The following is a 25,959-nucleotide window of genomic DNA, read 5'->3' on the forward strand; positions in this document are numbered from 1 at the left end:
ATGTTAATCACGTGACTAGATCCTAGTTCCTGCCTCTGGCTGTGTGTGTGGGTTGTCATCTGTCGGTTGTACGAAGTTACAACAGCATCAATCGTGTACCTGATTATTACATGCAGTTTTTCGAATAAGTTTTAGATTGTCTTTTTTTGCAATTGAGGTTTGAAGTCGATTGATGTGTATGCTAGTTAATTGATTAATTAATGGCTCAATCAGATGTTCTAGATACTACTTGAATTAATGTATTAATTCAGCATTGTAATATTGAAAATTTGAGCTTTACATGTTGTATTAATTAATTATAATTATTAATTAATTAATTTCAATTAATTGTATTGCTAGTATAAACTATAGTAAGTGAGTTTAGCTATTTTTTTTTTGTAGAATCCTGGTGCTTGCTTCAGCTACTCATTCACGTGTTTTGGGGATATCTCAGTGAGACAAAGAAGGTAAATGGTGACAACGTATTTGTCTCTACAGAGTTGCATGTGCTTACAAAATGAATCTTATATTTCTCAAATGTATTTTATACTAAAAATTACATATAAAACATTTGTTTTGAACAAAATTCGGTAGCAATTACAATTTGGCAATTTAGGAAGTAAATTTAAAGTTTAAATTTATGTAATACCTGCACACCTAAAGCCTTCAAGACCACCACAACCACTACCATGTAGTGTTCGTCATTGCCACACAGTGGCTCAAAAATTGTGGAGGCCAATCACTAGAGTTATAGGATTTACAGGAATCGTCAATTGTTCAAAAGGTCACACTTAGTAATATTTGCTCGAGGGCAGGGCCCACCCAGGCCACTGTGCTACATGTGATTTATCTCCATGGACTCAGAAGTTGCTCTAGTAGACTACTCAGCATGTTTTCTGATGATATTTCCATCATGACAGCTGATCTCTATTATTTTTTATTTGTACCTACCACTGTGGTGACACCCAAAAACTAAAACTAAACACCAAAAATTACGCGGCCATTACCCAAAATGTACGTGGTCATTACTGCATACCATAGTACAGTAATTGCAACTGTGCCTAGATAACTTAAATGAGAGGCACTCTAAAATGATCTGGATGTGTTCAATAACTCACCCTAGGAGTCAAGATGTTTATCAGCAAGAAAAGGGGCGTGGCAGAGGTGGCAGAGATAAGGAACAGTAAACAAGATGTCCAGCTTGAGAGAACCTCAAAGCAATTAAGGGGGAGTATGGAAGCAAGAAAGATAAGGAATGGTAAATAAGTGGGTATGTCAGGATTGAAAAGCTGCCTGCTTTGTTGTCTGATGGTACTATACTTAAACCTTATGGACATTTGGCAGCATATTGTCTTAGAGAGTTTTCTAAGCAAGCACAACACTTAATTGAATTGATGGAAAATTGAGCAGATTTCCATCAAGATGGAGAAGGCTGTTTGCTATAAACATGCATCAACACAACCTTATAACTAAACAGTGTATTTACCAGTGTATGTATTATTGTGAGTCCTGAGCCTCTTGTTTATAGCAGCAGTCGCACTCTTATAAAAGTGTTTGAGAAATGACAATGTGCCAATGCATGGGTGAGCAACTGAAATGTCAAAATCAACATCAAACTCACAATCTGCATCAAATGCAATAATAGTAGGTTTGTCGCTACTATCAGTATAGCAAGTTTTGGTTGTTGCTGATGACACATTTCTAGTTGCAAACCATTGGTCTAACTGTCTGTACACTGATCAGTGTTCCATGAGTCTATTATGGGCTTACCACTGGTTTATGAGTCAAGGTGATAATTATCCCTATCAATCAATATCTTCCTTAGATTCAGACTAATCCAAGAGACATTTCTCAACGAAATCCCAGGTAGGCTGCTAGCTAGACTGAAGTCATCAGGCTTTTGCTGACAGAAACGTTAGTCAAGCCGTGTAGCTGCTTTGATCTACTTCTTGAAGAGATTGTAACTTTGTAAAGGAGTGCTGAAACTGTGGGTTTGCAAAAGTAAAAGACACTGGTTGTTTCCAATGGCAACATCTGTTGCGATTTTTGGCAAGGGATTTGATTGCATGCAAGGCATAATGACTGCTGTGCTGGCTGTTTGTTTGAGTGTTTGCTTGTAATATCTCTTTGTCTAAATTGTTGTGTGCTTGTCTGCTAACACATACATTTGAACAATTCAAACAAAAAACTGCAGAATGTAAATTGGTTGATATCAAATAGATGTGCCAAATTATTTTTATTAACTTATTATAGCTGAGTATTGTGGTTGCTCAAACACTATAATTTATGATATGATAATCACTACGTGTACCTGTGTTTCAATATGTCTAGCCATAATTTGCATGCTCTATCTGGTGGTCTAATGATCACTTTCATCTTTTCTCAACAAATGTAATGTTTGATCCCAATATGTTCGACATGCATATGCCTACATGTTGCAACGTAATTGCTATTATTAGTATAGCAAGAACACTGCAACACAAAAAATACTTTGTCATTTTCACTAGAGGAGTCATGTTGCAATGCTCTCTGATGTAACAGGAAATGTGATTAAGTGCAGCCCACAATGTCATCTGTCTCCATGACGTAGATGAGGAGCATCTGCTAGACAATAGAACTCTGTGTAGACCTAGGAAATTGTTGTTCTTATTGCATTGTCAACTTGTTATGACAGCTAGTGTTATCAGTATTTTGTTGGCATAGTATTATTGTAAGTACCTTAACTTTAAACTGAAAGTAAGTTAAAGCAGCTGCCAACAGCTGACCTCACCATTCTAAATTAATTGTGGAGTGCAATACCTTTGGTCGGCATTGCACTAATTTGTTGCAACAGAGACAACCTACTCTGAGCTTTCCATACAATCGAGTTTCTTACCAAACTGCAAGAACTGGAATCATTGCATGGCTGCAGTGGTGGCTTGTGACATCATACTTGAAATATACGTGTAACTAAATGAACCTTACTCACGTATTGTAAGAATTTAGATGATCTTGGTGAAGGTCGTTGTTCATCTAATCAGCCACATGAATTATGTATGTATAGATTTATGATTGGGATATGCACCAGCTGCTACTGTACTGTGATTTCCGTGTAGAGACAACAGTCAAGATGTAGGCAGGCATTTATATTTGATTAGACTTGTCGCTAGGAGGTTAGACTTCCCAATATGTTCCTGTGACTAGAAGAGGTCTGTCATATATGGTGATTCTAATGTAATTAAACGCATGTCTAAACTCTGTTAGTTGGTTGGGAGTCCAAGTATCTTGCACTAGCATTGTTTAGGTTAGGGTATCAGTTTTGCTCTGGAAGAGTTTGTGTTTCTTATCAATAGAATAATGTGTATGCTCTTGGGAACCTTAGGTGACAGTTGGGCTTCTTATCAAGTCTTGCCAGCTGCTGAAGCACTATGGATACAGACCATATTGTGACAGCTGAAACAATTTGGAAGTACATGTTATTGGGACATAACATGATCAAGTGTAATGCTGCAATAGTACTGGGAAGTCATGACACTCGTGTAGCTGATTGGGCGGCTCAGTTGTATTTGGACGGGTTCACACCTTGTCTGCTGTTTTCAGGTGGCCTAGGAAATCTAACAAAAGGAGTTTTTAGTCAACCAGAAGCGGATCTGTTTGCTGATGTTGCAAGAGGGCGTGGTGTCACTTCTGATTCAATTTTCATCGAAAATGAGTCGACAAACACTGGGGAGAACATTCAATTTTCATACAAAGTTTTGATAGACGCTGGCATTTCAACAGACAAACTCATTCTTGTACAAAAACCCTACATGGAACGGAGAACCTACGCCACATTTGTCAAGCAATGGCCTGGAGATGTTGCCAAAGTAAAATTTGTGCTGACGTCACCGCCTATATCTTTTAATGACTACCCCAATGAGGATGTGGGAAGTATACATGACGTCATTCACATAATGGTGGGTGATCTACAACGCATACTAATATATCCAAACAAAGGATTTCAGATTTACCAGGAAGTGCCAACTAAGGTACTTGACGCCTATGAGTCACTCATCCAAGCAGGATACACTAGACACATGATACAAACTGGAGATATAAACTGACTGATTATTTATAACATCTAAACTCTACATCTAGATCTGTACATTACAGCTCAGTTTTCTGTTCTCTATTCATCTTATGTGTGTGAAAACAGGTACTAATACGATTACACAAATCATTCTTTAATTAGTTAAATTAGTGTCAGCAGCTAAACATATACAGTCGATTCCTTTACTGGATATCCTTTGTTGTCATGAAAAAAGCGGCGGTATGTGAACTCATAAAATGCATGTGCGTTCCCAGCATCAGGGAGGCATGAACTTGAAGCTTTTGTGGAATCCTCACTACCACTTCGAGTCCCTTGTGACCGTGGCTGTGAACATGATCCGCCAACAGATGTGGCTTCGTCAAAGTTGGATGTATCTGTTTCAGATGTTAGGTGAGGAACATAAGGTGCTTCGATTTGGCGAAGGGTATCCCACATTATGCAATCAAAGAATTGATGGCTTGTCAGCTCCTGCATGTCGTTCCCAAGACGAGAACTGTGCCCACAGCAGAGACCGCGAATGAGATCTCGAGTTATGTCTGACACTTCTTCACATTCCGGAATCTCCAAGGTCGTCTTGAAATTTATTATCCTCAACTGTGTCTCAATGGCTGTGGGAGACAGGAACGGAGGTTGACCGAACACCATTTCGTAGAGAATAACTCCAACTGACCACCAGTCGCACAGCTGACTGTAAACCTCGCCAGTGAGGATTTCTGGGGCTATGTAATTAGGTGTGCCTACTATTGACTTTGCTTCATTGCGGCGACGCTCCTTGCGAACTGCCCTCCGAACAAGTGGCTTTGACAGGTCAATATTATGAGTTTGTCTAATTAGCTCCCAAGCACCGGGTTCAGGTTCCTGGCTTTCTTGCCTCTGGTGGCCACTTGTCTTATAATACTTCGAATCGTGTGTCCAGTGAAATCCAGTACACAAGCCGAAATCAGTAAGCTTGATGTGGCCGTGGCGGTCAACCAGGATATTGTCTGGTTTGATGTCCCGATGGATGAATCCCATCTTGTGTACTGAATCGATTGCGAGCACTAACTCTGCGATGTAGAATCTGGCGAGGTCCTCAGAGAACACTTGCAGTTTGACCAGCAAACTAAGCATGTCGCCACCTGGAATGTAATCCATGACAAAGTATAGATGCTCCGCGTCTTGGAAGGAATAGAAAAGCTTGACTACCCACTCATTGTCTGCTTCAGCAAGAATATCTCTTTCTGCTTTCACGTGTGCAACCTGATTTCGCTTGATCACCTCATCCTTTTTCAGAGTCTTCAGTGCATATAGCTCATCTGTATCCTTCTTTCGTACCAAACTTACTTCAGCAAACCCTCCACGACCGAGTATTTTGAGTTGCGTGAAGTGTGATCGATCCATCTTGGCCCGTCGCAACCGCAAGTAGTTCGACTCTCTTTGTGCAAGGATTCGTCTCATTTGGTCTCGTGTCTCCTCTTTCAGCTTATGCTGCTCCATCCGTTTCTCTAGACTCATTCGTCGTTCTCGTGTATCTCGAAACCGCTTTATTACATTTTCAACGTGTTGTTCCATGAAGAACTTGTACGCCTCTGGAGATATCCTAGGCCCTGTGTAAGGATGTGGACCTTCTTCTACAATACATGGACTGTCACATTCCATGTAGGAAGGTAAATACCGACGCCGCCTCCTTAGACTGTCATACCGACCATCTGATGCATCGCTTCGGCCATCGCATCCCTCTTCAATTACTGGCATCATCTGACTAAACAACGATACAGGATCAGGGACGGCATTTGACACTGTAAACGCTGGAGACGTGGCTGAGTCAGGTTCACTGTATGAAACAGAAAAGGCAGGACTTTCTCGATGAGTAGCAACAATGGGGCCTTGTGGAATATAGTAATCAACGGGAAGGACAGGTTGCTTTCGCTGTGTAACCAAAGGATCCATAAAAGCTGGAGGCGTTGTCCTAGATGAAGAATGATACGGAGGTGGCTCAACCACCATGCCAGTCGGTGTAGGTCCACGGGAACGCGATACACTTGTCTTCGGTACCCGGTCTGTTGCTGGTGTCCCAGGAGAACTCGGTCTTGACGATCTTCTCGGCGTTTGTCTCCCATCAGTGAATCCTACTGGTGTCCTGTCGTACCGTGGTGGAGACGCTTGACTATAAGCAGGAGGCGGAGCTCGTCCACCAACCGTCATTGGTGACCCGGCAGCAACAGGTCCATACACGGGTGTCTGGCGTCCTTCAACAGGAGTACCCGATCCATGTCGATGATAATAGAACGGTGGTGGGTCGGCAGGACTTCGAATGGCGGCCGCATTCATCGTCTGAGTCAGCGGATTAGGAGAATGAAGCGGAAGTCTGGTTAGAGTAGCTGGGTTCGGCGATGCGCTCTGTATGGCTCTTGACTCCAGTCCGAGAGTTGGTGAATCTCGATATGGCGGAGGAAGATGACACAAATGAGCATGATATGGCGGCGACACACCTCGATTCGAACGCAAACTCTCCTTCCTCGACAGACCCGATGTTGGCGTGGCACCCGATTCTCGTTCAATATTCCAATGACTTCCTGTCTGCTGTTGTACAACCTTTGAACTTGTCTGTGGGGGCGGGGAGGGTCTAGTTGCTCTTGTTGCACCATTCCTCCTCGCTAACGACTCCAGATTTGATGTGGGAGTAACAGCACCCGCCGAGCGGATGCTGTTACTCCTATTTAAACCGACAGGACCCTGCACATTGCCAGAACGCACAGAACCGCTCCGTCTCCTCGTATCCCTGGGACTCTCACTCTGATATGACCTCGTGCTCTCACTCCTTTTCACCGTCGCCTGACGGCACGGCTCCGGACTCCCATACGCCGGCCCACAAGAACGCATACTCTCGCTGCGACTGACAGTTATAGGCGTCCCGCTGGGAGACTCGGACTGTCGATCAAACGCCTCGTCGACCTCGCGCCCTCCACAACCAGCGACTCTCTGCGCCGAGCGCAGCATTTGCCTTCCCTCGCGAGGTGAGATCACATCGTAGGCCCACTGCTCGTCGTCGCTCGCCAACTCGAGAGGAAACCCGCTGTCCGTGCTGCGTAGACTGTATCTCTGCTGATAGGGCTGGTGGTATGCGTTAGTGGTCCATACCCCCATGCCAGACTCCGCCAACGCATTCGCTCCAGATTCTCGCAGCAACACGGAGTAGTTCTCGGTGCCGTCGACGGGGCACGGAGCGCGCTGCGAGACGTCGAACGGTGCGATCTACGACACAAGGAACATGATCTCGGCGAAAACAAGGAGGCCACGCCACCGTAATGGGTGACAAGGATGTGGCTTTCGCGACGGATTCCTACACTCACCTGCCTGTCAAATGCGAACGCCAAATCGCTGCCGTTGACGGCATACGGTCTCAACGATCTTCGTATTTTCTCTAACGCCACGTCGCGGTCGCGTCCGTTCCTTCCGGACGAATGAAACGAACTTTGTCTGACAAGAAGAGATGGAGAGTTGGTTGAGCTGCTTGATGTCTGAGGTAGAGGCGCTGATTCCCGTCCGCTGCGTGTGCTCAGCTCGCCGTAGACGGGAATGGCATGGTCTTGACGCACTGCGGGCTGCATCGACCTCTCTGCGTCGTCGGCTGCTGGGAATGATTTGGGACGCGTCTGGTGGTGTTTGGCCGATTCGCGTCGCTCCACGTCGCTCATCCGTCGCCTGCAAGCGGTAATAGATCGCGAATGACTGCGGCTTCAACACACTGCTGCCTACGCGACTCGATCTCTGAATGGAATGCAGAGAGGCTTGTTGGTCTGATGATAGTTGAGATGATGTTAGCGCGCGTGGTTTGTTGACAATCGGAATGTCGTCGGAGGCGTGTGATTGGTTGGTGCGTTGACGCAATCGGGTACCTGATCAGCAGTTCTCAGAACAAAGAGTCGCTCGCGGGGGCCTTGCCAGGTCGATATCGCCGAGGAGGCGTACACGTGTCGACGTGGTGATCAATTCTCGTCGATTGGTTAGCATTGCCGCTTCATCTGTGTTGATATTGAAGGCAAAATTTTCTACATTCTATTGAGGGGCGTGTCTGGTGAGAGTAGAGGGGCGGTGATCCGTATTTTTGTCGAGGGAATGAAGCGTGGGCGATAGGGCGGGACTACAAGTTGCATAAACACGCGTGTCGCGTTGTGCAGCTTGCACCGCACATAGAGATCGACGTCTGATCGCATCCGTTAGGCCAGAAGTTTCCACTATTAGTGGTCGGTAAGTGCGTGTGTTAGTGCAGCGACGTTCTTCATCGCTGCCATACTTGTGGCGTTGCTAGCAGAGCAAGGAGCTGCAAATAACATTAGCTGTAATTAGAGGGAAAAAATTCATTGCCTAATTCGTCGCATACCAATGCAGGGAACCAGCCAAAGAGTTGATTAGCACACATGTAGGAATTATAATACATTCACCACTAACAGCTTGATCACTTTATCCCATATTCTGTCTATTACCCCATCCCCTTCTATGTGTGTCCTTGAAATCGTCCCATTCCCTCATCCCTTTTAGTTTCTCATCATTGTCTTCATCTCGATCTTTATCTTCCTCTTGAGAACGCTTGGCAGTTTCGGTTGTTTGTGTTACTTTTTGCATGTGATCTTTATATCTCTGCTCGTAGAATTCGTCGAGGGTCATCGTAGGGAGACTAGGATATCCTGCACCAAACACCTTTTTCTGAGCCTCATTTCTTGGTAATAATAAAAATGGACCCCTGGGTTGTCTGTCAGAAGGGTCACACTGTTTTGGTTTCGATGGAGGTTGGCTGTCTGTTTGACTTGCCTTCTCTATCTGCTTGAGAATATTAATTTCTTGTGCTATGCTCCTTAATTCATCAATGGCTTTCTGTATATTCACATTCAACTGCATTATGTAATACTCCCGTTCAGTTTCCTCGTCCTCTGGATTTTTCTCAAGCATTTCTTCTAGTTGTGTCAGCCTCTCTGTGTCGGCCTTAATCCTTCTGTATTCTTCAATTTTCGCTTGACGTCGAGATGCCATACTGGCAACATCAGGACTCTCTGTCCGTCCATTCGATTCTACTGCTGCATCTTTGAGAACGCTCTTGTCCTTCATTTCTAATCCATACTGCTCACAACGCTGAAGGAAATCTCGAAAGTAAATCTTGGCTGTTTCCAGTCTTTCCCGACGCATGCTGTCAGTCAGTTTCATATGCAGTTGACCTAAGAGGGCAGGTAGAAGCAAGTATTTGACGGATGGCGTGGTCACCTCCGTTAATTCTTCATTATCACTGAAAAGGGCAAAATCATTGACCAAACGTGTTGCCTGCTCAAACTGCTTTATTGCGTCTCTAATACGAGATTGATGGGCGTCGTCCATAGAACTGCCATGAAACGATTCGATTTCTCCATACAAACCCCACGCTCTCTTGAAGACTTCACGCAAACTCCAATCAGAATCTACAGCAGCCGCCATCACTACGCATGCGTGTTACACAACATCGGCCTCGCCCGTCTGGCATGAAATCTCTTGTCATCGTTTTCACTGCCGTGTGTGCTGTTCTTTCCTTCGATCTGGAACCTGGAGATGACGCGCCTCTATATCACTTGAAAACTCTCAACGGATTCGTGGATCGACGCGAGATGACGGTCTTCTACGCTCTCGACAATCGCTCGGCATTTGTAGAATGTCTCTGGACGAAAAACGAATCGGTCGACCACCTCATCCAGAACTCGTCGTCCGACGTGCAGTACGTATTCATGAGCTTCTCCGAGAGCGCGGAAGGTCACGTGTCGTGGATGCAAAACAGACTCAAGTCGCGTGTCGAATTTCTGAGCAACGAGACTGGCATCAGATTCGACGGGTTTCTCAAGCGTGCTCACTTTGTAATTCATTCGGCCGGCAAAACGGGCACCTGGATTGACTGGCTTCTTGGAAACTGGACTTGCAGAGATCACGGATGCGGCATCAATCAGTTGAATATCACAACAGCAGCGTCTGGTAAATTAGAGGAGGCCCTACCATTTGAAATATTAGAATTATTTAGAACATGTGTAAACACTACGCCGGCCCTGGAATGCCATAACTGCTCCATAGGTTTCATATCTGGAATGGCTGGAAAGCCAGTGCTTTCTCATGAGATTCCATAATTTGCATTACTGCCCTTAACTGTCTGCACATGCGCACAAACAGCTTTAGTTCTCCAGACGTACACGTACACTTGCCAATCACTCTGACATGTTTACAAGAATTCTTACAATCCAGGAAATGCTAATATTTGTACTCTTGGTTAGAAAGCAGGATATGCACGGTTTATCATCATGAGGTTGCCTGCTATTGCTATTACATAATGGAGTTATTATTTTTGTCATACCAGGACTTCATATCTCATCTTCATTAGTGACAACAAAATGCGTGCATACAATTACACCTAACTACAATGTATGACAAGTATTTGCAAGACCACTAGAGCAAGTGCACTACCACATGCTGTCAGACATGTTATGATGCTTGTGGTTAGGTGGCCAACATCATGTGGTTATCTATGCATCAGGTGTTACTTGTTGACATGATGCCATCTGTAGGTGTACTGTAGTCTACTCTGATATGGAATGCAGCTTAACTATCTTTGCCATTTTCAAGTTTTGAAGCCAGAAGTCGTATCATTGCTTGAATTCAAGTTGGAACTTGTATACCAGGAAGGAACTGTAAACAGAACCCATCTTTGTAAATTCATCACTCTATAGGCTGTATTATGGCTATGCCCTGGGGGTAATGTTTGGCAATTATAATGGAAATAGAGGAGAGGTTAGAGGAGCCAGTAGAAATGTGATTGAGAGAGACTGTGAGAATGTGCAACATATTGCACTATGAGTGCATGATGCCTCTGAAGGAAGGCTTGTGATCTTCTTGTTACATCTGTAGTGAAGCTGAGTTATGACTCAATGTCTTACAATAGTTTGACAATGTCAGGCTGTTCTCCACTATTTCTGTGAATCAATAAATTTTCATAAGCAAAAAGTTTGTAAACTGTTACAAACTCTATCAACATCCTACTACCTACTTCATTCTCAATATTCTCAACACACACACACACACACACACACACACACACACACACACACACACACACACACACACACACACACACACACACACACACAGATTTCTTGGCTTGCAAAAGCCATTCATTGAGAGGACACTACCCTGAGCCGAGATCGAAGCCCGTTTTTGCCCAACCCAACAATGAAGATGATCATTCAGACAGTGTTGTGTATGTGCATTGCATGGATATTTGGGCTACAAAAGGTAGTAAGTTCTTTGCAATTTATGAAATTAAATAGCTTACAGAAACTTATTGATTTACAGTACTGTAGGCATTTTACTTGTGTGTTTCTCGACTTTAAATCCTTGACCACTTCTCGAAGCCTTGAAAAACTAATATAGGAACTGTTGGGAGACTCCATTGTTTCTGTAGTAGGGCAAAAAGAATATGAAATCTGCTGTAGTTGTTTGCTGTGTTTGTGATTCTGGTGAATAAGCGGCAGTCCCTGTCATGTAATGCAGTCAGACCTCGCTAGTCTGATCACGTTTGTCAGGAGAGTTTCTGTCTGACTAACGCGACTGTTGGATTCGTATAACACAGTGACCATGTAAATTGGTTTTGCACTACCTTGTCAGAAAGTGAGGGTGTTGGGATTATCGGGTGTTGGAATGAATAACAAGGTCTGACTGTATGTGATTACTGTGACTGTCATAAAGTAAAGGCTTATCTATTACCTGAATTAATTAATTAATTAAAACTGATAATAAATTTGTATCGTGTTGCAGGGAACTTCTCCATGAGAAGGTTAGATTCTCGTTATGACTGGATTCCAGAGGCAGTTGAGTTTACAAACAAGACGTTAACTTTGTCTGATTTCGGTGACGGTTGCACAACAACCAGTAAGAATTTGATGAAGAAACTGGCTCTTGTTTACAGAGGAGGACCAGCAAACTGCACATATTTCACAAAAGCATGTTTGGTCACTGTGAGTCTCGGTATGACATGTGCTGGTAATTGTGTTGTGTAGATTCAAAACGCTCAACAATCCAATGCATCTGGTGTTATCGTGTACTCGACACCTGATCTTCCACTGGTTGATATGAACTGTCAAGGCGATGAGTGTGATCACCAGTTGCAAATCCCTGGCACTATGATTTCATATGTCGATGGAATGACTTTGAAAATGGCTTTGACTCAGGGAGACGTGAATGTCACATTTACAATTTTGTCTTCTCCGTTATTTTATTTTGGTGTTGACGCTGAAGGCCGAGTGCAGCAGACAGGCTGGCTTTTGTACCCATCTTTTCTCTTTCTCACTTGGCAAGCAGAATGGTGTGAATTGGGATAAGTACAAATTTGGTACAGTAATATGTAATTTGCTGTTTCAGGTTTCAATATACGAAAGAACTGAATAGAAATTTGTCCAAACCTGCTGACGTTGTTCCAGTTTTCGAACGTACTGTGATGCAGGGCATTGTTGGTGCAACAACTATAATAGAAGTTCCTCCAATGAAAGGTACTGGATAATATAGACAGACAAGTAGATAGACTGACAGGCACAAGAGCATTAATTTGGAGATGGAGAAAACCAGAAAAGCAAAAATGTGCAGACAGACAGACAGAAGGACCAATGGGTATGAACATACATGTACATACATATCATTTATGTACATATAGTGAGACCAAGAGATAGGTCAATATGGCATGTAGATTATGTGTTTTTCGATAATGGAACAGATGGACAGACAGTCTTGTGCACAGAAAGACAGAATGGCAAATAGCAGACAGACAGTCTCATACATGGTTGATACATACATATCAGTAATACCATGTGTACCACGAGTATGCCAAACAATAGTTCTCATTATAGACTCAGTGATGATTAGAGGTACAGTGAAGGTTTGACATGAAAATGTAACCAAGTCTTGATGTGGTCACATCATTTATAAATGGATTAACTTTTGAAAAACGTTACTGTTACACAAAACATCAAAGAGTAAGGCCTTGTGTGCACAAGGCCAACAGGCTGGAACAACTGCTGACGACTGTTGATTGCCATTGTGAGGATTTGATGAAGATGATGTTATACTCAGTTTGCACTGAGAATCTGTTACTTATAATTGACTTTATGCTTGTTTTTGTACTCATATGGAGATTTCACTTACAAGGCCACAGGTTTAGCTAAAACAAGATGTGATGTGAAGAGAAGTATGACCAACTGAGGGTAGCTAGAGTTGTCAAAATGGTGAATTGCTGTTATTGCTTCATGCCAGAGAATGGGAGCAAACTTTTGCAGGGTCTCTTATGCTGTTTATATCTACAGCCGAGTTAAAAAATTCATTAACTTAATGTTATTTTAGTAGACCTGCTTATCTGTGGTGGGTCATAGAAAACTAGATTAACACACTTTGGGCTTGCTCATTGGTTTACACAGCTGTGGCTGCTTCTGACTGTTTGTGTATACAGAGAATTTGTCAACAGATGTTGACATTGGGTGGTCAAAACAATGATGATAACCTAGAGTACCTATGGTTAGTTACTAAAACATTAGGTTCGGACATCCAGTACCTATGTGATCTATGGCCGCTTGCTAGATGATTGGCTCACAAGCTGTGCACTTTGACTGCCTTTACTTTACAGGTTGCTGCATTGTGTCAGTTGCATTTATGTCAGAGGTTGGATGTGTAAGGGTCAGGTGAGTAGGATGGCCGGTTGGTGCCTCCCATGCTCCACTTTCCAAAATTGTTTGTGACGTTGTCAGTAACGTCATAAAATGTCATCAAAATGTTAGCTACATTATTTCTGATGTCACACTCAAGTATGGAACGTGGAATGCGGAAGTACAGTTTCCACTGTCCACAATTGCTTATAAGCTGGTTGCTTTTCGCATCAAGTTGTAGCATAAATTCTAGCCTACTAACTAACTTTGCACGTTTTAGGTGTGGAAAGACGATGATTGAGGGTTGATCATCAGGCCAGCAGAACAAAGGCTCCTGGCAAGTTTGGTGCCCTCTGTCCACTAACCTTGCCAGATGAGCTACTTTTCTCCCCTAGGCATCCATCAACTCTAAAACAAAAAAGTGCCAAAATCCCTGTCAAAGCACTATAGATATCAACTACAAGCATTTGTTTCTTCTGGCCTGATGACCCTCACACCTCAACATCTTTCCACACCTAAAATGTGTAAAGTTAGTTTGTAGCCTAGAACTTAGGGTACAACTTGATAACGCAACTACTTACAAAAGCACAAGCAATTGTGGAACATGGAAGCTACTTCCACGTTTCATGTTCTATCTTGAGCGTAACGTCAGAAGTACTGTAGCACACGCTAATATTTGGTGATATTTTATGATGTTGGTGACATCACAAGAAAATTTTTTGGTGCATGGAACATGGGGCACAAACCGGCCTTTGTAAATGAACGAGGTTACACTTTTATGACCCTTGCTCCAGAGTAGCTCAACAGTGAAAACACAACATGACAAAACTAAGCAATATTCGTATGTTTTAATTGTGCTTTATGTTGCAGGGTTGTCCCCAGCATACAAAAGGCATTCCACTTGGTACAGGCCCGCTTTGCTGTATGAGTAGGCAGTGATTAGCTATGAAGACAATGGACTTGTATTTGTATTTTGAAAAGTGGGAAGTTGTTTCAGGCTAACAAGTAGTTCCTGGGATGCTTGGTTTGAAGATAAGACCAATTAGGACAAAGACTGCCATATGGTATGAACTTAATTGTAATACAAGTACTCGAAGATAAACAGTGGTGGTCTTGCACTCTGCCCACTATTTAGGTCAGTATCTGATGGTAACAAACAAAGTCTGTAGATGTCTGGCCTTCCTGTCCTATATAAAGGGAGGTTCTCAACTTCTTGAGGTCTGGAAATTTTCCCACTCTCATTAATCTAGCTATCATGTGGTCAAGCACAGTGAACTAAGACAGAGAGAACCTTTTTTTAAAAAAAGATAAACCACTTTGTTCCTTTTGTGCCTGAGCATTGTGTGACAACAGTTTGTGGCATCTCAGCGTAAGCAAACCTGCATCAAAGCTTTTGTGGTCTGACCATAAAAAGTGGAATGGGGGACCAAAATTTAAGGTGGGCGTGGTTATTTCTGCCGTGCCTTCCAAAAATCCTGGGAACACCCCTGTTGACACACACAGTTGTCAGTGCTGTAACAATTACTTGACTATACCAGCTGTACACATACTTACACTACACACTGCTGTTCCAGCATTGAAGTGTTGTGAGTTGTCGAGCTGAATATGAACAGCATTGTAGTGCTCGAGAGACGAAAAGATATAATAGACAGGCAGACTGATCACGATTGTATCGATGGGTCCCGTTTTGTTACCTTGAGTTTTATTTTCATGTTTAGATCTGCAGCAGTATAGCAACATCGAACTTGATATGGCCTTGTCTTGCCCCGGCACACGAGACTCAACTTGTGCTCAGTGGGATCACATCGTTTCTCTCTACATTTGTTGCAATATGTCTGGTCCGTATTGTGGCCAGGAACTTGGAAGATGGATCACCCCGTTTCGAAGGTTTCAATTGAATTCCATGTGTTATATTGATGTCACTAATTGTGCATGTTGTGGGCAGTGAATGTAGCACAGTAGTAGCTATTACCCTACTGCAAGTTTTTTACCCATGCATTTTCACCAAATTACTAGAACTAAAATAACCAACAGTCACTACGCACTTGCTACGATGTAACTCTAGAACCAATAGTCACTGTGCACTAAAAACCACCACCACCACCAACAACAACAACAAAAATAACATAACAACAACAAAAATAACAAAAAAACAACAACAAATAACAAATAACAACAATGTCTACTCAGTGAGGCTTGTACTCAATGAGGCAAGCCTCACTGGTTATCAGAGAGTCCAACTTGATTAGATGGTAGGCAGATGATCTTGTACCATGAATACATAAAATTGACTATCTGAGTAAGACAAAGCTAAAGCGACATCATATTACTAACTTGCATTACCTTACTACCGTATTTCAGCGAGTAGTAACCCAGGGTTACTATTTTTCTATCATCTCAAAGCACGGGTTACTATTCAATCATGGGACTGATAACTACAAGCGCTGGACAATACAGTTTATGTATAATAAGGTGGCTCTATTGATACCAATGAACATGGATCAAGCAAGTACTATATTACAAGTATATGACAAGCTGCCATATTCTGAATGACCTTGGTGACCACATGGCTTGCCTTGGAGCTCCAATAGTGTGTTGTGCAAATGAAAGTGTGAAGATATTTGTTTATCACACGCTCATGGGTTACTGTTCAAGGGTGAGTTACTATTGTTTCAATTATCTCAGAACATGGGTTACTATTCCAACATGGGTTACTACTTGCGGAAATACCTTATATTGTTCATTCACCGTAGTGGCTAGCTAACTAGCCAATCTTTTAGAGAATGTTGTTGCCTCAGATGACCAATGCATTTCTCTTTACTAAGTAACCCTCAGTATTGTGTTGTACATCACAACCATACTTGTGTGCATATTCAGTAGTAAATTGCATATTGTTACAGTCGAACTAATAGGGCGCATTCCTACCTCACTGGCAAAGGCTGTGATGATTCACGATGCAGTTCTATGTTTGCCTTCTTCTGTTGTGAGTGTGAGCAGGTGTCTAGAGTGTTAGTTTGTTTACCACCTGGGCATGTTTGTACATAACGAGTGTAATGTGGTGTACACTCATTGCCTCAAATTCTTAGATGTGATGACATTTATGTTATAATCATGAGGTGGGAGGATGAGGATTGAATTACACGTGTGTTTAGATTCATGGAATGTATGGCAGAGAGAGCTAATTTTGGACTAGAGTGGTATTAATTAATTAAGGTGCTAAGTTGGGCGAGATGTTTACATTGGCTCAAGTTAGCACCTGGTAGTTTAGGGAGTGCCAAATGCCACATAATGAAATTCTTGTTAGTTGAAATATGGTGGCTTCTGTTGTGTTGGACTGTTTTGGCAATGGAATGACTGTGGTTGTGGTTAGGGGTTAATCCAGAGAGACCAGTGAATGGTTAACCTAGAGAGTAAAGACCCTGACGTTTCAGTGAGACCATTTTGTGGCTAGAGAGTCAATTGATGTAACATGCATGCTGCTGATATACTGCCTGCATGCAAAGTAGGTGGCACTGCATACTTTGACTCAATGAGACACTCCCACGCATTTTGGTAAAGGTGTCTCTCACTAGAAAGTATGCAAAGTATGTATGTAATGTATGACAACTACTGCCAGACCTACTTTGCTTGGCCAGTAGGAGTCAATCATTGACATATTGGCATACCTCTTAGGGCGGTTTTCAAAAAGTTGAGTTTGGTCTGCATCACAAAAACTGCCACTTCCAGTGTTGGTGTTAGGTAATTAAATAAGTAATATATTTTTCAAGGTGCTTTACTAGTAAACTGTAATGCACAAGCAGAGAGAGTACACTTCCTAGCTACATTGTCTGCTGCTTTGAGAACGAGTTGTAAAGTACATGTTAATATCAATGCAGCAGAATGGTAACGGTTGTCCAAGGGCGTTACCTAGACGCCCATGTAACGCGCACTAGGCTGCATAGATTTATATTTCTCTCGGTGCTGCTTCTACTGTACTGTGCATGATAATCGGTAATGGGTATGCCAAAGCATTACTAAAATCTTGGCTCTGCTCGGGTGCTGCAAAATTGGCTTGGTGCTACATGCAGCACCATAGCGCCAGATAGGCTGAGAATATTGTTGGTTTGTTGAGCATAATTTGGTGTAATTTCTCTCAAATGTTGTGACAAGGGTTAGTAAGGAGATCCGATCGAGCATATGATGAGCTTAGGTGGCCTAATGTTCACTGAAATAGGGACATTTATTTGGCTTCGATATTATTATTTGTATCCTTTCGTGCTGGTAATAGATGGGACTGCTTGTGTAGGTCAGTTTTGAGAATCAGTGTATAGTATGTTAATGTGGATTTTTCAAACTCTTCAAACTTTTCAAACATTACAACAATCTGAACCATCATGCAGCACAATCAGTCAACAGCGTCGCTGCCTATTCGTAAACCGAAGCATTAATTAACTGTCATCAATATCGATGTTGTCAGCTTCATTGCCGTTGTCGTCCTTCTACGTATCCTCGGACTTGGCCGTATACACAACTTGATAAATTGATTGTTAGTAACAGATTTTGCGGTGTTGTGTATGTTTGAAGTACACTGGCAAACACCAGACTGTAAATTTGTAATATTGATTAGAGGAAATGAATTAATATAAATTATTAATTAATTAATTAATTAATTACTCAGATTCCTTCGAGGCAATTGATTGTAACCAACTATTATTGTATTGTATTAACTAACACACAGTAGTTTGATCGTGTGTCACAGCATGTTACTGTGATGTGTGCTACAGCTCGATTCTGTTGTAGGCGAATCGGTCATTGGTTGACTCCTGTCCGGCCTCTCCTTCCTTTCTTTGATGCCAAACGATGCAATTTCACTATGAAATTAGACGCTTCGTGGGCCATGCCCTGGTTACCGTCTCTAAACATTCGCTTCTCCAACAAACAGCAAGACAATTCAAACATCACTGTCCCACACAGAATCCAGCCTCTCTTTCGTGGTGGAAAATTCAATAAATTCTACAATTCACGTTATGCACCAATTTCATTTTACGTCGGGCTCAATGATGTTCATGTGAAGCTGGAGTCTGTGATAACAGGCCACGGGAGTGATAATCACAATTGTGCCGAATTCTGTGTGACATCCCACCATTTTGTGGTCAACGGAAAGTACGAGTACGTTCAGACATTCTCTAATGCTGGGACGCCACTCGGGTGTGCTCGTCGTGTTCTTGATGGCGTCGAGCCGAACGAGCATGGCACTTGGTTGTATGGCCGAGATGGATGGTGTGATGGACAAGAGGTGCTGCCGTGGGTGGTTGATATCACTGAGTGTGTTCATCAAGGAAAGAACGACGTGAAGTATTTTGGATTGTTTAACGGAAAGGATCCCGATCCGGATCCTAAGGTTGTCCCAGGGTATATAATGATGTACTCCAATGTTATCTTCTATAGGAAAATGGACGATAGTAGCATGCAGGATGTTATTTGATGTGAGAGACAAGAATTGAGATACTGTATGAGAGATATTAGATTCAGTAGAGGTACAACTATATGCTCTGTTTGTGTGGTCTTTGACCTTCAGAGTGTACGAGTACTATACTGTATAGTATTCTGTAACATTGAGTAGTTGGAATCATTGCTTGATGGTTTTAGTTGTGGCGTTGGCGAACAGTTGTTCTTAATTGATAATGATGGATTCTACTTTATGACTAAAAGTCTGTCTAAGGAAGCAGCACTTGATACTAACATCTTGCTCAGTATGCGACAACATCACAAATGTTTTCACAAGCACATCTATGCTGCAAGTGTCACATGTATGATGAACACAGACACAGAGAGACAGACAGAGAGACAGATTATTTTATTGTTGCAGATCCTCTACTTGTACACATCCTAAACTTCTATGATGAACCAGTCCTTCACAGCGAAATACTTTAAAACATTAGTGTACTTTTGCGTTGCATCTTTGAAGAATCAAAGAGAACCGTTTCCTCCAAAAAGTTTTGAATTGTTTTGCACTACGAAAGGGGTCTTCCTCAAAACGGCTGCACTGTTTTGAGAGGGTGTGTAAGAAGGCATCGGCTTGCAGGCCCCATCTACCAAAGTGCTCAAACACTAGTGGGATACACTTTGATGACGTCCCTCCCGGTAGAATTTCTCCTGTATACTTATTGGTCTTCTTCTCTTCTCTTGTGCGGGCAGAAACCCATCCTCCCTGCTGGATCGTTTTAGAATGCCTTGACAGACAGACAGACAGACATACATACATACATACATACATACAGACAGACAGACAGACAGACAGACAGACAGACATACAGACAGACAGACAGACAGAGACAGAGAAATAGACAGACAGACAGATGATATCACATACCCAAATCACCTGCACTGCATCTTCAACTTTTGGTAGAATCCTGGCATCCGGCTTCCATTAAAAACAGCTTACTGATCATCAAGAGCCACTCCACTGTTATAGACACTGATTCACACAACACATTCACTTCAACTAAAATCACATCTAGAAGAAACAGCTCTTGAATAGAAAAGTGAGCTTCGTCCTAAATTCAGAAATATTAAGAGATATCAGTAATGCATATACAAGTACTAGTTTGTTTGTTTGGTGTAGCAGGTGACAATCACATTGAAAAGACTAAGTAGAGTCCAGGGTATTGTTGTGTAGTAAGTAATAATGTTACTTGTTAGAGAATTAATTAATTAAGTAAGTAAGGTATATGACAATAGACAAAGAAGTGGGGTGATGTATTGGATCATCAGTCTAATCAGTCAAGATGACAAAGTTCGACAGCTAAGAATGCAATAGGTAGATACACACACACACACACACACACACACACACACACACACACACACACACACACACACACACACACACACACACACACACACACACACCACACACACACACACACACACACACACACACACACACACACACACACACACACACAAACAAACACAAATTCACGGACAAACACAAACACACACACAAACACACACACACACACACACACACACACACACACACACACACACACACACACCCTTCATTACATCATACCAGACATACAAAACATCTAGCACAACAATTCCAATCATTATTAGCAATGAGTCCACCAGTGACCTGTTGATACATCCAACAATAATGCCATAAAACTTGCCATATTTGCAATTAAACTTTAAAAGGTGTAATAAAATAAAATACAATTAAATTTATTAATAGATATACACAGCAAAGCGAGTCAGTGCTCTATGATTCACCTGACGTTCTTTGCAAGAGGTGACCGAAAGCATGTACCAAAATCTACTCACATTATCATGTTGGTGTGCATTGAAATTACATATAAAGTAATTGTAAAATTGAGCATATATTAATTAAACCAAAATTTAACCATAATAATTGATATCAAACAGAGAAATAAGCAAACCATTTGAAATTCAATTATGTCTGCGTTGCATTGTGACAATCTCTTGTAGATAAAAATTTTAATAAATAAAAATAATTAATATAATTAATAAAAATAATAAATAATAAATAATTAATGTGCAGTGTAGGCCTGGAAACAGTCGCCCACTTTGTCTGTGTGGCAGGCTGTAGTGCTTTGGCACCGATGGTCTACACTGATCGACACCATCAGGTGGCCTCCATCATTCACTGGGCTGTTTGTCACCATTTGGGGTTCCAGTGGAGAGCAGATGGTACCGCAGAGCTGCCAACTCTCCCGCATTTGGAACCCTTCTCCCGCCTACCCGCATTTGGCATCAAATCTCCCACATTCTGACCATTGGTGGGCGTGCCTGTTCAGTGTAACCATACATGTACAGTACCCTTAATTTACTAAGTTACTGATTATGTGATATTCGCATATCAATGTATATATGTGCCAGTCCCTCTCTCCATCCGGCTGTTTGATCTCTGAGTCACGATGTTGACATAGAAGGAGCAGTCGGTCAGGCAAATCTGTCCGGAAGTGGAAAGAGGGAGGGGCTGGCTATCCTTAGACCAAGGAGTTGTATTGCTGGAAAAGCGATCGAAGAAGGCCACAAAACGATAGAATTTAGCAGCGAGAATGTGTACATACCTGGTTTTTATATTTGGTCTAGGCTCTAATATATTTACTAACAAGCAGTAGTACGTACAAGTTCTGTGTATTACATTTGTTGCACTCTGCTTAGTTAAGTGTACTATTTATATATTATTTAACTAGTTAACATTTATTACAATATGCAATTTATTGATATTAATGCTATTGTAGGCGTGTCAAAAATTTTTTTAGACTCCCTCATTCTCCCGCATTTTTTCTTGCAAACTCACGCATTTTGATTCAGCTAGGTTGGCAGGTCTGGCACCGGCATCATCCTGATAGGCTACTGGAGACGGATGACATTACTATAATATGGGATACCACCATCTCCATTGCCGGGAAGATCAAAGCCAGTCGTCCAGACATTTGTCTCAGAAATAAGAAGACAAACACTTGTCTTCTTATTGATATCAGCTGTCTTGCTGATGGCAACATTGGCAAGAAACATGCTGAGAAGTTGGCGAAAGTACAGCGACTTGCGTGTGGAGATAAGCCGCATGTGGCATTGTCGAACACTGGTGGTTCCGGTCGTCTTGGGAGCTTTGGGCACTGTGCACGCAGGTATCGCAACCTGCAGCACTTACAGAAAACAGTGCTTCTGGGATCTACTTGGATCCTTCGTAAAGTCATGTCTTCTTTCTAGACAGCCATGATGGTCTAAGTACTTCTGAAGCAGGGTTTGCTTCCGGTACTTGTAATAGACTTTACAAACCAGATCAGGTTGAGCACGACAAATAATAAAAATAATAATTCTAATACGCGGTAAATCATAATGAGTGAATGAATGAATGAATGAAAGAATGAATGAATAAATGATCATAACTCTTCATTGCAACTCCATCTTCACAATATTAAGAACAACGTTAACTGAATCAACATTTGTTGCAGCTGTTTCTTCGAGTTCTTCTCTCCCTTCGACATCTCTTCTGGGCCGTTAATAGATGCAGAGCTGTCAACTCTCACTCATTTTGACTTTGTCTTGCGCTTGTTTGCACCAGGGCCCCGAATATATGACCAGCAGGCCTAAAAAAGCTGTATCCCGCTGCCACAATTGTATATACAATATTCGTGTATACTGCTCTGTCCACTGGCCGCGACGGAGCGTGCACGATGCATATCAAATGTGGGAACACGTCAGAGAATTTATTTTTTTAGACCTTACGTAGTGGACTAATGCGCGTGATTAATGTTAAATGGAAACGAAGAGTAGCTACACGGCCGCAGGGGACTCTAGGGTCATTTGGTTTGGGCATTGGCATCGATGGCCCTTGAATGAAGGCTCGAATCACAATCATCACCAATGTTCATTGACTTCAAATTGGTGCTGTGTCTAGAGTTGATTTGTTCTTGAAACCTCTGACAAGCATTGCCGCGTAGTACTCGACAAACATGTTTACTTTCTAAATTAAATAATTAATCCACTAGTGCACTACTTCGATCTGTCAGATCAGCAATACTCTAGTAGACCTAGAACGTATCTGCATGCACGACTAATAATTATAATAATTAATGGCTTCTTCTTAGCCCAAAATTAACTCTATTTCATTCAATAGTTGACTCTCCTAGTTAGGAACATCCGACAACGTTCACGCCACATCCGGGAGCTACCACGATTGATACCGAATTGCATGGCCAGAAGTAAGACGACCGACAATGTCTCCACTCGACCCAACTCCGACCAACAAGAACGGAAGTTGGATTTACCAGAGGGTGACCATTTCCGACGCAAACCAAGTGTCGTCAAATTGTTGATGCGGCCAACAAACGCGGTGGACACAGGCTGCATGGTCGTGGGTCATCTGCTTTGCTTGCGTTTCCGCTTCTTTCATTTTGGAAAGTCTAGCGTCCGGATTCGGATTGCTGTACGTTGGGCTTCTAGGCTTCTACAGAGCTACTAATGACACCGCTACTTGTTCTAGCAACTCAATGAGTGGAGAAATTGGTACGACGTTTGTCCCTTGCATACGTGGTAAATTTACCTTGTGCACGAGCGAGAAAATTACTACATAGACTGTTGTTTCTAAGACTAGCAGGCGCCAGTACCTTTGAAATTTCGACTTGTCTGTTGTCACAGTTAGCTCCAGAGCACCTAATGTGTGTACACTTGGTCTACCATCAGCCTGACAGGGTTCTTGCCGGCACATAGAACACGTTGCGAGAAATACTGTTGTGTCAATCTCTGCGTTGTACAGTCATACAAATTTAAAGAGTATTAAATGTGTAACACATCTAGTACATTTGTATACGAGCCGGTCCAGCTAGCTGCCTCTCTTTTTCTCTACCTGTGTGTCTGTATGGTTGAAATACTAAAACGGCAACGGACTGGTCCGACCAAATGTTGCAGTAAGATACCAGTCCCGTCGTCAGGGGCGTCGGAAGCAAATCTAAAGTGTCCGGCCTAGCGCGTGCTAATTGCAGGAGCGTTGTATCGGCCGAGATCTCCGCTCGCACCTACCAAAAAATCGTTACTAAAAGACGTCGTGTGTAGCTCCTTCATCACGCAGAGACGCGATTTACGGTGTGGGTGTGGTTGGTCGCACTGCACAGCTTTTACTATTACATGGCACTCTTCCATTTGGTCAGTATTTCACACTTTGTCAAATCTCGATATTTAAAAAAATGTGTGCAGGTTCGACATGCTGAATGTAAACTCAATGTCGACCATACCAGGTCAGCTTTCCTTCTCATATGCATTGCAGTCTTTGCTGTGATAGCTGACGTCATTGCGGGAGTTCTACAAGATAAATTGTTGAGCAATAAACTCCTGCTATTGCAGTTTTTGATTTTTCTTGGTGGCATCAACAACATGTTGTTTCCGTTTCTCACAACGTACGCGCATCTGGTCGTATTTTGCTGCGCTAACCGGAGTATCAGCCTCTTGTATGTCGGTCTCGTGTGTCATTCCGCATGAGCTCGTTGGCAAGAAAGAAGCAGTCAATGCAATTGGAGTTTTTGTGCTCGCTGCTGGAATAACCAGTTCCGTAGGTGGACCCGCAGTAGGTAAATGTTGATGGTGGTATATTTCCTGGTATCTTTATATATATATATAAATTATATATCCAGTGGTAATGCTTGCATGGCTTAACTTAAGTCAACCTTTGAGAAGTATGTACTTCCCCTGAAAGGGTTGTCGATAAGGCTTCCACTTTCGGAATCGGATAGGTATCGCACCGGGCTGCCTTGTTGATGGTCTGTTTGAGCCTCCACAGATCCTGATCAATTTGTCCAGCTTCAATATCGGAACTATACAAGTAGGCGTCGCCCATTCAGACTGAGTAACGGGGGTGATAATGCCGTCAGCTTCCTGTCGTTTTAGCTGATCCCGACCCGTTCTCGGAAAGCGTAAGGTATGCTTATGGCCTTGCAAAACTTGGGCTAACTGCTGAATCCGCTACAAGTTTTGCTTCTGGTTCCTTATATATATTATAAGTTTCCAGCCCCGGTTAGAAAAGATTCTTGTGTTTCCTCACTATACTTGATCTATTCCAAGAGCTAGATAATATTTGAAATCTCTTTCCATTCCAGGTTGATTTCCTTCAGCCAGTCTCATCCCAGAAGGCTGACACCTTCCCTTTTTACCACCAAGAGCGGTAGGGTAACTCTTCATTCTCTCGACCTGATTTCACTTTGACTGCTAGCTTTCCCAACAGTGGAATCATCTCGTTCGTGTCAGTTTCCCAGCCGATTTCCTTCCATTTTGTCATTGTTGTCGGTAGGTCTTTTCCGACAGTATCCAACTCCATATCGAGTCGTCGACCTTCCACCACTATCTGAACTGTAAGGGATCTATTCTTTGATCCCTTTGTCGTGTGATTCACATAAAATATGCTACCTCTTCCTCTGATTCTGACTTCTCTTGGTTGACGTCTTCCTCTACCTTCTGAGTCTTGTGTGACCTCTTTGGAAGAGTCTTGTGTGACCTCTTTGGAAGAGTCTTGTGTGACCTCTTTGGAAGAGTCTTGTGTGACCTCTTCGTGGCGATCCTGCCTGCCTGTCCCACCGCTTTATTGTTAGAGTAACAGGTCATCGTTGTAATGTGGCCTCTCTCCAGGCAAGAGTGGCGTTCACTGTCTTTTGAAACGACAATTTCCTGCCGAATGGTTGGTGCCGCCATATGTGTAACAGGGTGTCCTTCCCAACTTTCCAGACTCTCCTT

The 25,959-nt window shown here is 42.6% G+C and overlaps 4 protein-coding genes and 1 long non-coding RNA gene across 5 annotated transcripts; 3 read left to right on the top strand and 2 right to left on the bottom strand.

The window, feature by feature from the left end:
* The first annotated feature begins 19 nt into the window (after positions 1–19).
* LOC134186369 (uncharacterized) lies at positions 20–2,744 on the top strand. Its single transcript, XR_009970959.1, has 3 exons — positions 20–95; positions 382–446; positions 2,487–2,744. It is a non-coding gene; the product is annotated as an uncharacterized LOC134186369 (long non-coding RNA).
* Positions 2,745–3,386: 642 nt separating this feature from the next.
* On the top strand, positions 3,387–4,178 carry LOC134186470 (uncharacterized protein SCO4629-like). Its single transcript, XM_062654446.1, has one exon. It carries the CDS (start codon positions 3,387–3,389, stop codon positions 4,059–4,061), a length of 675 nt encoding a protein of 224 aa, XP_062510430.1. The 3' UTR covers positions 4,062–4,178.
* On the bottom strand, positions 4,046–7,812 carry LOC134186368 (serine/threonine-protein kinase LATS1-like). The gene is made up of 2 exons (XM_062654317.1): positions 7,381–7,812; positions 4,046–7,282 (listed from the first exon to the last, which is right to left on the bottom strand). The coding sequence occupies exons 1-2, from the start codon at positions 7,723–7,725 to the stop codon at positions 4,208–4,210; spliced, it is 3,420 nt and encodes a 1,139-aa protein (XP_062510301.1). The 5' UTR covers positions 7,726–7,812; the 3' UTR covers positions 4,046–4,207.
* Positions 7,813–8,383: 571 nt separating this feature from the next.
* Positions 8,384–9,510, bottom strand: LOC134186381 (immunoglobulin-binding protein 1b-like). The gene has a single exon (XM_062654340.1). It carries the CDS (start codon positions 9,491–9,493, stop codon positions 8,492–8,494), a length of 1,002 nt encoding a protein of 333 aa, XP_062510324.1. The 5' UTR covers positions 9,494–9,510; the 3' UTR covers positions 8,384–8,491.
* Positions 9,502–19,445, top strand: LOC134186380 (uncharacterized). The gene is made up of 6 exons (XM_062654339.1): positions 9,502–10,018; positions 11,849–12,033; positions 12,091–12,395; positions 12,452–12,579; positions 15,441–15,609; positions 18,502–19,445. Exons 1-6 carry the CDS (start codon positions 9,502–9,504, stop codon positions 19,184–19,186), a joined length of 1,989 nt encoding a protein of 662 aa, XP_062510323.1. The 3' UTR covers positions 19,187–19,445.
* The last annotated feature ends 6,514 nt before the right edge of the window (positions 19,446–25,959 follow it).

This window comes from Corticium candelabrum, chromosome 11 (genome assembly GCF_963422355.1).
Source record: "Corticium candelabrum chromosome 11, ooCorCand1.1, whole genome shotgun sequence".
Taxonomy (NCBI): Eukaryota; Metazoa; Porifera; class Homoscleromorpha; order Homosclerophorida; family Plakinidae; genus Corticium; species Corticium candelabrum.

What these genes read in the sequence shown, in the direction of transcription:
- LOC134186470 (XM_062654446.1), top strand. Translation starts at nt 3,387, where the DNA reads ATGGATACAGACCATATTGTGACAGCTGAAACAATTTGGAAGTACATG.
- LOC134186368 (XM_062654317.1), bottom strand. Translation starts at nt 7,725, where the DNA reads ATGAGCGACGTGGAGCGACGCGAATCGGCCAAACACCACCAGACGCGT. An exon ending in CGTTCGCATTTGACAGGCAG is followed by an intron (nt 7,283 to 7,380) that starts GTGAGTGTAGGA and finishes CTTGTGTCGTAG; the next exon opens with ATCGCACCGTTCGACGTCTC.
- LOC134186381 (XM_062654340.1), bottom strand. Translation starts at nt 9,493, where the DNA reads ATGGCGGCTGCTGTAGATTCTGATTGGAGTTTGCGTGAAGTCTTCAAG.
- LOC134186380 (XM_062654339.1), top strand. Translation starts at nt 9,502, where the DNA reads ATGCGTGTTACACAACATCGGCCTCGCCCGTCTGGCATGAAATCTCTT. An exon ending in TATCACAACAGCAGCGTCTG is followed by an intron (nt 10,019 to 11,848) that starts GTAAATTAGAGG and finishes ATCGTGTTGCAG; the next exon opens with GGAACTTCTCCATGAGAAGG. An exon ending in ACTGCACATATTTCACAAAA is followed by an intron (nt 12,034 to 12,090) that starts GCATGTTTGGTC and finishes TGTGTTGTGTAG; the next exon opens with ATTCAAAACGCTCAACAATC.